This window comes from Rhyacophila brunnea, unplaced genomic scaffold (genome assembly GCF_057557595.1).
Source record: "Rhyacophila brunnea isolate RB1 unplaced genomic scaffold, BYU_Rbru_1.0 scaffold_23, whole genome shotgun sequence".
Classification (NCBI taxonomy): Eukaryota; Metazoa; Arthropoda; class Insecta; order Trichoptera; family Rhyacophilidae; genus Rhyacophila; species Rhyacophila brunnea.
In genome coordinates this window covers 7,725,015-7,738,382 of record NW_028232893.1, presented here as the reverse complement: position 1 = coordinate 7,738,382, position 13,368 = coordinate 7,725,015, and the positions used below count along the sequence as shown (strand labels likewise).

General features: G+C 38.0%; 1 protein-coding gene across 3 annotated transcripts in view; it reads right to left on the bottom strand.

Annotated features, from left to right (window-relative positions):
- The window catches only part of Usp32 (Ubiquitin specific protease 32), a 75,073-nt gene that overhangs the window by 40,712 nt on the left and 20,993 nt on the right, over nt 1-13,368 (bottom strand). For all 3 annotated transcript variants that reach the window (XM_085950114.1, XM_085950115.1, XM_085950116.1), the window contains exons 6-16: nt 11,847-12,434; nt 11,476-11,700; nt 10,400-10,551; nt 9,946-10,086; nt 9,759-9,858; nt 7,605-7,765; nt 6,404-6,624; nt 5,351-5,474; nt 4,922-5,047; nt 2,970-3,179; nt 2,043-2,129 (exon numbers count right to left, since the gene is read on the bottom strand). In XM_085950114.1, the coding sequence (XP_085806240.1) occupies nt 2,043-2,129; nt 2,970-3,179; nt 4,922-5,047; nt 5,351-5,474; nt 6,404-6,624; nt 7,605-7,765; nt 9,759-9,858; nt 9,946-10,086; nt 10,400-10,551; nt 11,476-11,700; nt 11,847-12,434 (2,135 nt within the window). The remainder of the gene's footprint in view (nt 1-2,042; nt 2,130-2,969; nt 3,180-4,921; nt 5,048-5,350; nt 5,475-6,403; nt 6,625-7,604; nt 7,766-9,758; nt 9,859-9,945; nt 10,087-10,399; nt 10,552-11,475; nt 11,701-11,846; nt 12,435-13,368) is intronic.

Here is a 13,368-nt window from a genome sequence, read left to right as displayed (position 1 = left end):
AGTGAAACTTGGATTTTGTAGATTACTTTTCAGTTTTATTGAGCATTGTGTTATGTTAGTGATTGTCATTTTATGTTTTGTAAAAAAAACAATATTTATTTTTTAAATTTCGTAAATTTTTCCAAGTGCTATAAAAACTTTTTTTTGGGTAAGGTTATAAAAATTTATAAGCATTAAATTGTACGCGAAGATAATATGTAATATAGTTGAAAAGTCAATATTCCATGATTTATATTTTATACCTACCCGTGTGTGTTTTTTTAGCAAAAATTTATACGTTTTATATATTCCTTCATAGTAATTCGTAATTTATTTATAAAACTTGCAATCCTCTAAAATATAATAATATATATTTTTTCATTCCGTGTGGACGCATCTTTACTAAATATTTACGACTTTCAATAATGAGCTCGATTTATGACTTTGAAACAATTAGGGAGACACATGAGTAATAAATGACATAATCCAGAACACAAGTTCAAGTACATTTTTAGAAACATTACGACAAATTTCTTTTCGTTTTTTGGTTGTCTTTTTCGTATTCCCGCACATGATGTAAAAATCGAGGTGAATTCAACTTTACACGGTAAATACTCGGCACACACTCAACTCGAATGAAATATATTTTGTATACCTACTGCGCAGCCGCGAAAAATACCGCGTAGATTTGAACTGATGCAATCGGACCGGCGAATCTCGATAGATCGAAGGGGTTCGAAAGATCGATGTTTATGAAATTAAAACAACATATTTTTGACAGAGTTATCGATATGGCGGTACGAACACGAATCAGAGCATTTTTCAGTACAAAAATTAATACTATGCGTGAAGTATTTCCTACTTTACCGACATTTCAATTTTCGATATCAACAGTTGCGACATCCGCCCAGTATCAGAGCTTATGTAAAAAACAACATATGTCCCATCCGCGGCGATCGGGTTAACTATGAATTCAAATTCATAATTTGTTTCTTAACAATCGGTCTAATTATCAGAACACAGCTCAAGAACACTACAAATAAAAAAATAAAAAACTGTTTAAAATTAAAATGCCACTGACGCTGATAAAATGTTATATCGTATTGACAGATATTGTTATTAGATACCACGTAGTACAGCACTAAATTCTATTGTTCATTGCATGAGGGCAATATTAAAGCGGGACAGCATGTATATTCCAGCTTTTAGCCACCCTAATTCGGATAGAATATTAACAGAAGAAAAAGAAAACAAAAGGGGGTGATCGAGCCAATTAAAAAAAAATCGGTGTGTGTACTTATGTGCGTGCGTTAGAAGTTATACTTCTTTGGCGTAACAAAACAAAAACAAAACTTGTGATAACCTAGATTCTTCGATTAGCTCTTAATTATCTTGTTAAATTACACCCTCAAGAAATACAACCGCTTATTGGAACGCCGTTGTTTTATTTCTATACACTTTAACTTATATTACTAAATTATATAATTATTTATCATTGTTTTTATTTTTCACGTAACAACTGCCACTACGATGTTTGTTTACGTAAGGAATTGCAAATGGCCGACAATAATAAATTCGCTGCCTAGGCAACGGAACAATTCTAAACTATAATATTATACTGTATAATCGTCACAATTGGAGTATCATACTGTGGCGTAATGGTAGTGCGTTCGGTTGATAACCGTACAGTTGGTGGTTCGAATTCAATGAAGTGCGTTTATTATTAAATTATAAATAAATTATGTGTTACATGTCACACGCCAAAAATACACTCTGATCTGATTTTCCAAACGCGCCTAAAGAAGTATAACTTCAATAAGATCCCATATGACATTCCACAAATTTGAATGCAGTAAAATAGTCGTACCACAGTAATAGTAAAACATGCGGAATCCATTTATTCCCATGCGCAATGACTCGCTGGAATTTTGAATATGGTTACATCGCTTCTGTCGTATCGTGTCATCTTGCTCTAGGTCTTATTACCGCTCGGACTATCTAAACACGTACATCGTGGTACAAGACTATTAAAGCAGCTCTTGCAATGTTAAAACTATCTATACCTTTGATTTAAGTTGGCCGTAGAACAGTTCGGTGATGATGGACTGGTTCCTGGAAGTGTGCTGGTCCCAGGCTTCCTGCGCCACAATCTGTAATGTACATTATTGGAAATGATCTCATTATTGCAAAATCTGATCAACGACGAAGTGATGATTTAATATTGTTATGTTAGAATCTAGAGTTACTCAACCATTATGTATGTCTGTCATTTTAGGTCTGTCCTGAAGTATCCATTTTCACATTGGGTGTCACCACTTTAGCGTAGTGACACCTGATAAATAATATGGTAACGATTAAGGAATCTAAGATAGATGTTTACCGTTTGAGGCGCGGCGCGGAAGAATGTATATCCAATATCTAGCGATCAGCTATTTATTGACGTATGCAACAATTGAATAATGCGAATATTCGACTGTCGCGCAGCGTTCGCACACTGCATTCCAGTCTGTTGCCTGCATCTCTTATCTTATAAGGTAAAGTCCGAGTGCATCAGCTCGTATATATAGTAATGCATGCAGTTCGACTGGCGTTTGCTGACCCCCACATTAGTAATATAAGTCCTATAATTTCATCATATAAACAATTGACAAAGTGTGCACTATTTTTGTCGGATCTCCACAGCCTATCTCAACCCTTCACCACTGGCATACACATACATACCTCATCAGAATGACCAAATGTTGGCTACAATAGAGCCTCATCTGACTCATTCTGGCATAATATTCAAGATGCAAATGATCTTGAGAAGAATTTTTGTAATAATACAAGAAAATGGTGTCGGGCCAATGACACTATCATTCGAATGAATGTACCCTATCACTTGTGTGTGGAGCTTAACATAGCACATTTTGTTGTCTGTTGTGTAACCAACCCTAAGAAACAATTTCAAGTCATCATTATGGCAAAGGAGCATTGCAGTCTGAACCCACCTCATCAGGTCTACCGTCAGAGTCTCTCAGCTCGGCGTAAGGCATCCCAATGGAAGAGATCCGGTTGAGGTCTTCATGGAGGGCGTCCAACAGCCACGCAAGGAGCTCCTGAGAGTCGTGTTGTCCCCCTCCGCTGAAACGGGATGCGTGGCGCGCCACACACCAGCGCACGCGGATCGGGGCCACGGATCTAGCGCCGGAACTCCACACCTGGAACAGTTATCATTAGGTTTTGATTCTGCTACCATTAGGATAGATATATATATCGGATCTATCTTGTCACTAATGATACTTTTGGACCATTTATCTTGATCCAAAATAACACAGATATCACTAGGGGCAGTTTCGTATACAAAGCTCTCTACAAAAATTGGTAACACAGTGATAAGCGAATATACCGCATCTCTTTTTTTGCAGTGCTCGGCTGATTTCTCGTGAATCCGTGCGAAGCTTCGTGCATTAGAATCTATGGTGTTGAGTTGAGGCAGCGACTGTAGTGCTAGTGTTGGAAATTAGTGTTAACTTACAAAATCGCCACATCTCATTTTTCAATATGTAATTGTCATATTCTATCTCGCTCTAAACCAGTTAACGCGGCCATCTCGACCAGTGTTAAAGATTATCACACCTGACAGTTCATATCCCGGGATAATTAACTGTCGGAATACGACATATTATATTTAACACTATTTATTAGAATTGTCCTGCTACGAGGGTGGGTCAATAATTCCTTAGAAAAAAGCATTAAAACAGTTTTTATTTTTGTATTTTTTTTTATTTCTCAACATAATCTCCTTGGAGCTCAATACACTTGGTTAGACGTTTCTCAATTTTTTTTAAACCGTCAGAAAAATAAGTTTTCGGAAGGTCCTCAAAATAAGCATTTGTCCGATCGATGACTTCTTCATTTGAAAAAAAACGTTGTCCACTTAGCCATTTTTTTAAGTTTGGGAAAAGGAAAAAGTCACTGGGGGCTAAATCTGGCGAATACGGTAGGTGGTCGACCAATTCGAACTTCAATTCTTCAATTTTAGCCATTGATCGTAAACATGTGTGAACACGGGCATTGTCCTGATGAAAGAGGATTTTTTTCCTGTTTAAATGAGGCCGTTTTTCTTCAATTTTGTTTTTTAGCTGGTCCAATAAAGATGCATAATAATCCCCTGTTATTGTTTTTCCTTTTTCCAAATAGTCAACGAAAATAATTTCACGTGCATCCCAAAATACAGTAGCCATAACCTTACCAGCTGATTTTACGGTTTTCACCTTCTTTGGACATGGTTTGCCTTCGCAATCCACTGCTTTGACTGTTCTTTCGTCTCGGGAGTATAGTGGTGTATCCATGTTTCATCTACAGTCACAAAGTGACGAAAAAATTCATCCGGATTGCGTTGCATGAGCGACAACAGGGCCTTAGAGGCCACCACCTTATTGCGTTTATTGTCGACTGTGAGCAAACGCGGCACCCATCTTGCAGAAATATTTTTCATGCCCAATTTGTCATGTAAAATAGAAATGACGCTACCTTTTGAGATCCCTGTAACCTCAATTATCTCACTCAACTTTAATCTTCGGTCACTTAACACCATATCGTGGATTTTATTGATCATTTCTGGTGTAGTCACCTCTACAAGACCTACAACCTAAAGCCAAAAGTCCATGATAATATAATATAGTAGGTTTTCCGAATGCGTATGTTAAAAAGTTAAAAAATTAAATAGTTATCTTCTTTTTAATTTGTATTACAATGTATGACTAAACAAATAAACAATCTTGTTAAAAACAAAACAATATTTCAATTCCATTGACACAGAAAAAAAACAATTAACACATCAAAACATTGGCCGGCACGCATTAAAACTACTGCAGTCACGCCACATGACAAGGATCCAATAAACGCACACAATGCTGTGTGAACAAGTCAATCGTAAGGCAAAAAAATGACTTGTAACCTGTTTGCATAATTCCCCGTATCTCTGCGCCAGCGCACCGCCTGTCCCGTGATGGTTGTCCAGGTTCAGCTCGTATAGATGCATCTCATGGATGAAGTACATCGTCAGCGGGCCAGTATTCCACACCTAAACCGAACCATAGATATCATATGTGAGTAAAAGGTTCTTACAAATCTGTAGGAAAATGACGAACCTACATCACAATCTAGTTGAAAGGTTACCAATTAAGCTACCATGTGTGTTAAATATATAGAAATTAAGACATACAGTAGAACCTCGATATAACAGACAAAATATCCGGTCAATATAAATATTAGTCAATATAATTATAGTAATAGAAATATTCTAACAAATTTCTAAATAAAAATAATCCGACAATAACTATTCTGGTATCCATGAGAAAAATATCAGAAGATTATTGGTACTAACGGCTTGTAAGGCGGCATTCATGAAGCAAGTATTTCCGAGGTTATTGAGGCCAGTGGCACCGGCCGGGTGCAGGGCACTCACTCCCGACCCTACCGGCAATCCTCGGTTCTCTACGGCCTGACGACTGAAACACAAATACAAATACAAATATTATTAAATTAAAATCCCAGGTGAGACCGTTCGATTTATTCCCTAAATGTTAAGCTGGTAAAGGTAAACCACCATTTATACTATACGATTGAACAAAGTAACCTTTACAGTGTAGAACAGAGATTCCCAAAGTTGACTGAGCCGCGACCCAGTAATGTCTCACTGGTATATATGCCTATAAGAGTAAATTACATTCATTGTTTACATTAACCAATAACTTCGAAGAGAACGAGATGAATCTCAAACTCGCCAGAAGACAGGGAATGCGGTGTTTCGTAATAAAGGGTCTATTCATGTCCAAGCTGTTGTCAAAGAAGAGGAAATTCCGGGTATACCACGTGACAGTGAAACCAATTAGTTCTATGTGGGTGTAAAACTTGGAGTTTAACAGATAAACAAGATAAGTCTATCCAAGAAGTATTCGAAAACAAAATTCGTCCCACATTTGTATGAACGCTCAGTTTTTCGAACATTGGAGTTAATGGCCCTACCAAACCTCACCCGGTCTCAATCAGGTGTATCACGGGACCCTATGTTATATAGTTGTAAAGCACCAGTATTTTTTTTGACTGAAAATGTCTCAGGAGCAGTTACCCAAGACTGAGGTCGTTATGCACTCAAGTGTGCTTTACATGAGTTTTCATGGCTTCAAGTTATGAGTGCCCATGGGAGAGAGGAGCACATAGAAGCAAAATTAAAAATTGTAGTAAATAACAAAAGCTAATACAAAACTGTTTTTAGAGGTTTTAAAGAGAACTACACTCTCAATGCCCCCGAACCTGCTTCAGTTCTTTATACTGCATGTTTATACTATGAAATCGTAGCCAAGACATGTTGGTTGTAGAATACATTTAGAAATCATCTGGACAAACTTTCACACAAATGAATTAACACTATACGCACCTCAATGCTCTCAATTCTTCCGGCCACGTGAGATCCTTGTTCCTGACTTCGACGAGCACTCTCTGGCCATCAGCCGCATTCAGTTCACTCAGCGTTATGGACTCGTCTTCCAGTAGCTCGCCAGCTGATCCCCCTATCGAAGTGCCTGAGCCGGGCGGTACCATCCACAGACGGACGTCCTCACGAGCCAGATGGAGTTGACTGCAGATGAATTCGCACACCTTTGAAAGCAAACATATTTCGATAATGTGATATACAGTAGGCGTTCGGTAATCCGGTACCCATATTTTTTCACCTATGCCGGATTGTCGGAAATGCCGGATTATTGGATTTCTATAGGAAATAATTTTATCACAGATTTGCACAGTAAAAATCTCGACTCTCCGCTCTGTAATCCGGCAGTTTAATGTGAAACCTGCCGGATTATAGAGCAGGCGAGCAGAGTTGCAAAATGCCGGACTATTGGATGTGCCGGATTGGTGAATGCCGGATAACCGAGCGCCTACTGTAGTCCAAAAAGTTAAGACTAAAATAAGAAAGTCTTTTAGGATTCTAGTGTCGAAACATTTGATGGCGTTTCTGAACCACTTCGCTTATAGAAACATCTTGCATCAGTGTTGCACATAGGTGGGTGACCTCGGCTCTCGCAGAATCAGACTTTCGGGTTATCTATGTTTATGCATAGTGCAGTGATCGATATATCATTTGAGAGGTAAGAAATATGCCTACACCAAAATGGTGACCAAGTCAAAATCACTATCCAACACATTTTAATGTTATATGCTAACAATTTTTTTTTAGAAAGTTTTAATGATGCCTAATGCCACTGTAACTAATTTTATTTTGCAGGTTTACATGCCGAGACTAACTGCCACACAAAAAAACTAACGAAAACAAAAGAAAGAGACAGAGTGAAAAAATTAAATCTCTACTATACGGTTTACATCTTTCTTTTTTGTCATTCTCTTAGCAAAGCATCCAAAACATTTAAAAACCCGCCAACAAAGATCATCGATATTTAACTTGTCGGCGTGATATTATATTATGTAAAATAAAAATATATCGTATGTCAAAACAGGCCGCAAACTTGTTTGTAATTGACAATTATCAAATTGCTTAATGGAGTATTGTAATAGAAAATGTTCATATGAACTCCCTCTAGTCGTTGGAAGAAGAGTGTAAGTTAAGATGAAAATACTACCTGTCTGACGGTGGACAGTCGTGAAAATGCAGCCGTATAAGCGAGGTATCTGTTGGGAGTGGCAGGGGCCGAGTTGGGGTAGGAAGCCATTCCGACACTGGATAGCGCTGCGGCTCCATATCCACCCACCATTCCTGACCACGATGACCCTGACCCAGAAGCTGAAAGAAGTTGTAGTATATCGATCGATAAGTAGATCATGACATTGTAGTTTGTACATTTACAGTTTGGTATATTTCGGTTTAATTTTTCAGAATAAAATGTTCAAGTTATTTTAGTAGTACAGTGGAACTTCGATATAACGGACTAATGCGGATGAGGGGGTGTTCGTTAAATCGAAAGTCCGTTATATAAAACGACAAACTCCTGTTTATTCGTCTTCGGATGATACCACACACCCATTGTGGAGTGATGTTAATGTTCGATGTAGACACACTTTTTTCGGTAATCCTGCTTTGAAAAAAGTATCAAGTTTTGTTTGCACTTTTGAAGTCTGCTGTTTTTTTTTATAATTAACTCTCCAAAATTACGAAAATGCATGTAATATAGTTGAGATACCATCTTATCATCGATAACTTTGTTTTTTGGTGTGTTGTATCTTCTTCATCGCTATCTTCAATTCCATCCTCATTTTCCAAGATCATAACTTCATCTGCTATTTCACTTTCATTCATGGTATGATAACCATTGTAAACTTATTGTTTGGAGTAATAGATGCATCTATTCACTGTGAGTAAACAAATTAACGTGCCGTGCAGCTGTGTGAATTATCGGCCATCGTTGAAACGTCAGTGCTACGTTCAGTTTACGAGCAGGACGGCATTATGACTCGGAATTATCATGCGCAGAATATTGTTTACAGGCGGTGACACTTAGATTTAAACATGTATAGGGGAGCGTGGGGTAATGGGAGCGACTGCAAAACAGGTACCATCTAACACTAAAATGACTCGGAAATAACCAAAACATCTTCGTCAATCATCGGCTAAGCCCGTCGATCGCTGTCGGCTACTTAGTGGCACGTGCACGCGCGTGGCGAGTGGAAGTGTGTTTTGGGCTAGGTGCTTATATAAATTTACAATACATAAACATCAACGTAAGTACTTAAAATTTTACTTATTTTATCATATTTTGTGTCTATTGTATAGCTAGATACATGTATTTTTGTTTAGTAGTTTCAGAATCAAGGTTTAAAATGGTTTGGTTATGTTATTTATCAACCTTCAAAGTGGTTGACATTCGGGTAATTGGAGCCTAGGTGGCTCCCATTACCCCTATATAAATTTCACACCTCTTTTACTAGTAGACAAGATTTTAATTGTTCCAGATGCCCAGAAATAGAAAGCTGACGACTTTCAAGGCTGGTTGGACGGTGACTTCGTTGGAAAATGCCCTCCGAAACCAGAAAGATTATATTTGTGTTTTTTGCTTAGTTCCATCACATGACGTGTTGATTCTTTTGATATTTTTAGTACTAGAGCATATTTTTGTTGAATTACATTAGTAAATATTTAACATTTTATTGTACCTATGTCTGTTATCATGTGTATAAGTGTTTGTAAGCATATTAAAATATGAAGCTCCCATTACATATTTGGTAAATTTTTGGCTCTCATCACCCTACATGTGGGGTAATTGGAGCCAAATATGTTTTTTGGGAAAACGTTTTTTTTGTACTTTAGTTATAGAATTTTTGAGTGGAAATTGCAGTAATATTATTACTATGTAACCAAAGGACTCATTTCAAGTCTTAATAATAAACGATTAGAACATTTTGTTACTTTTTTTCAACAATTTCCTTAGTAGGCTCCAATTCCCCCTTGCTCCCCTACCATTAACAAGATGTTTTTTTAACAATTTTCACATTTGACCGGATATTTTGTCCGTTATAACGAGATTTTACTGTACATATTTTTCTTAAATTGTTTTGGAGCTTAAGATAATAATGAGTAAATGGTTTCCAAAAGTAACATAATATGCTATTCATATGTTGAATTATTTCAATATTTTATACATGAATAGAATAATTGAAAAAATCTACTTTCCAACAAAGTATACAGATTGTTTAGGCTCCACAAGTTATCCGAAATCCTTCATCTTAAGACTTTTACAAGGCATGTGGGCCCTTAACAAAAAAATATTGGGTTGCCTTACTATTGTTATTAATTGGTTCAGGAGCCGTATGCCGGAGGAGTCTCAGGATCCTCGGATAGAGTTCCAGCTCCACATCATCAGAGTTCGGCGGTTTGATAACCTGCAATTAAAATAATATAAGCCAGTGTAAAAAGTTTTATATACACAGTGAAGTATTGTTTGACATTAAACATTTGAGTGCAGTAACCTGTCTTGGAAGTGGCTGCGGTCCTCCGTACCAGTGGGCCAAAGCTTTCCACAGGGAGTCAGGCACCAGCTCAAAGTCATGGTGCTGGGACAGCGTTAGATCTGTGCGCAGGTGACCTCCTTCTCCAGTTAACGTCTTCACCTGATGATAAAACATTATTTATTTTTATTGCTGGTTCGAATTCAGTATGATACTGTATTTTTTGCATATTATGTTCAATAAAGACTGTTACATTCTCAAATCCTGTGACTATAACTGAGTTTTGCCAAAAGCGCTTCAGAGAGTATCGTAAAAATCACTAGATAACTTTGTCACAATTAGATAGGACACGTATAGCTTAGTGGTCAGACCACATGGGCGTGAATCCTAGGGGGCACAGGTTCGATTTCTGCTGGGTGCCATATTTTTTCAAAAAGATTTTTTCTAGCGGTTATATATATCATGAATTCGTCACCTGGTAGGGATTTCTAGCCAGTAATCGTGAATTGTCAATGTGTCCAGGATGTCGTGAACTCTTGGAACTGCTGCTACTCGACACTCCACTACTGCTCGATCCACTTCCTAGAGAACCAGTCTCCGCCCGCCCTAATAGATCTCCCATCGACTCTGTATGTGATAAACAAGAAAGAAGTGTTAGGGCCAGATGTTTAGTCATATTTATGTAAATAAGTGGTCTTATGCGAGCCGAGGTGCCATGTTGTAATAATTGAAATTTGCAGGTCTACTTCAACATAACATTTAACTCTGAAATAATACAAAATTGTGATAAAGTTGCTATGATGTATTTGTTTAGTGTGAAATGTTAAAAATCGTCTCCAGAAACTTGTACGTATGCAGTTCGCCGTATCACACTTCACCGTGAAATGTTGTATCGAAAATATATGGCCGTATATTAAAGACTGTCCAACCTCTTTGGGTTGTATAGTACTGACATAAAATTTATGTCTAAATAAAACACAGGTCTTGTCGGTTTACACTTTACAGAAAGCCAAGAAAGAGCAAACAAATTTTGAGAATAGCCGATATACTGGATTATTTGTTAGGTTAGTTTTCATTCTTGAATTTATGAATTTTGCCAAAATCAGCTAATAGTATACGGTCATCTCTTTCCGATAAGAAAGCTCACGGCGAACTGTGCCACGGTGAAATGTTTTACGTACAATTTACATGTAACCGTAAAATAGAACACTTTTAATGACAGCCACGCCGGGCCTGTTAATTAGAACTCCTCGAACTGTCATTTATTGTCACGTTAGAGATAGCTCAACGTTAAACCATGCACGAGTTCGAACGAAGGATGAAGCACAGGTACTGACTCAAAGATTTGTCTTTTTGATAACTGTTTTGCACACAGAATACATAATGGGGAACTGGTGTTATTTGGGTGTTATGGAGTTACATAGTTGGAATAGAAATATATTGAAATGTATCATATACAAAACACTAATGATTCTCGGATGCTCTAAATGTTGTTCATATCCTCAATCTAACTATCAGACATGGACAAAAGAGAAGAACCTTGATTCTTACCGGCCGAATTGAAGCTCTCATCACAGACGATAGCCTCGTCGAGGGCGTGTGTTCCGGACGCAGTGGCATTCCTTGCTGCAGCCCGACCACACGCCGTACACGCAGTGGCCGTCGCTCCACTGTTAGAATAGTTCAGCCACAGCGACCACCACTCTGTCGATACCAGGTACCAGAACTGCCCCACTGAGTATCCGCGTTTCACTTCACGCAATAGCCAACCGAGAACTAGAAAGAGACAGATAATTAATCAACAATCGAACTGGATTTAGATACATAACTGAATTTGGATTTTATAAGGTAAGTCAGTAAGACATTATGATGATTCTAGGATAATAATCCTATGTAATCAAAAAAATTAAGTAAAAACTCACCTATATCCTGTTCCTGGTGTTTACACTGCGGTCTGAGCCCCAAAACAATATGGCAGACCTCAAAGATAAGCTGCAAGAACGGGGCGACGAGAGCCTCCGCCCTAACAACACTCCAAATCAAGAAATCCTCCTGCGAAAGCCCCCATTCTTTCTCGCTATCTTTCTCGAGTTCCGCTTCAAAAGATTCCTTTTCCCGGAACTCCAGAGCTCCTTTACTATAGTCCAGCCTCGCGGCGTAACCTAGCATGGAATCACCACTCGATTCGATATCAATAAAGTCTTTTGAGAATCGCGAGAAATCTTCGAGGTTTCCAACATTATTAATCACTTCGTTCGTAATATTTTCGTCCGCGTAATTGTTGGTTGTTTCCGTGCTGTCGCACCTGGCGTTTTTGTCATTGTTCTCATTGCCGCATATCCGCTGCCGCAAAGCCTCGAACACGACGGCAGGTTGGTAGAACTGCTGCGTGTGAGTGTTTTGGTTACGTAGGGACTCGTTGGCCACGAAGCACAGTATGTTGACCATGTGCTGGAGCTCTGACTGGTTGAGGAAGCCGTCGCGGTCCGTGTCAAACACTTTGAAGCAGACTAGAAAGAGAAAATAGCTTTTATAATAATGCCCTTTTTATATGAGCAGACTTGTAGACTCAATGACTGACGCTGATCATTGTGAGCAATCGTCAACCTTAAATAACAATTACACACGAGTACCGATTCAATTGCCAATCTATCATGATAATTTGCCGGTAGATGACATGATATATTTACATACAGATTATTAGTCTTTGAGTATTGATGGAAAATATACAACGCAACGCATCTGTAGCAGCGGCAGCCAGTGATTGAGGGTGGGCTGGTAGAGTAAAATCTATTCAAAAAATTTATTCAAAAAATCTGAGTTAAATTTTACACAAACTATATATTGACAATTTTCGCTCAGATGGCGTATGCAGTGAATAGCAGTGGTGAAGGGTGGAGGTAGGCGGTGGAGATTCGGCATAAATAGTGCAAACAAAACTTTGCCAGTCAAACTTTTTTTGTTTTCGTTTGCTTTAGGCAAGGTTTAATTGAATCTGAAAAAATAACCAACACCATCTGCAATTTGTATTCTCAGTTCAATGATAACAAATATGTATGGCTGACTAGTGTGCACTATTTATGTCGAATCTCCGCAGCCTACTTCTACCCTTCGCCACTGATGAATACTGACTGTAAATTTAATATTGGTGTTCACCCTACAATAACTGAGTGATGATATTGAAACCCTATGAAAAAAAATGATCCACGACGTTAGGTGATGTTTCAAAAAAATGCAAGCAGTGCAGTGCACTTGTATGGTGTTAGACCAGCCGCCAATGATCTGTAGGTAGATATATTGCGACAACTATTACAATATGTACATTTTGAATTGACACTTATGTTAATCTGTTACTAATGTACATATTGCAATATAACATTTATATTTATTTAGGTAGGCTTTCAATAATCGTCTATTCGAGTCTTCATCACTGCTTCAATGCTT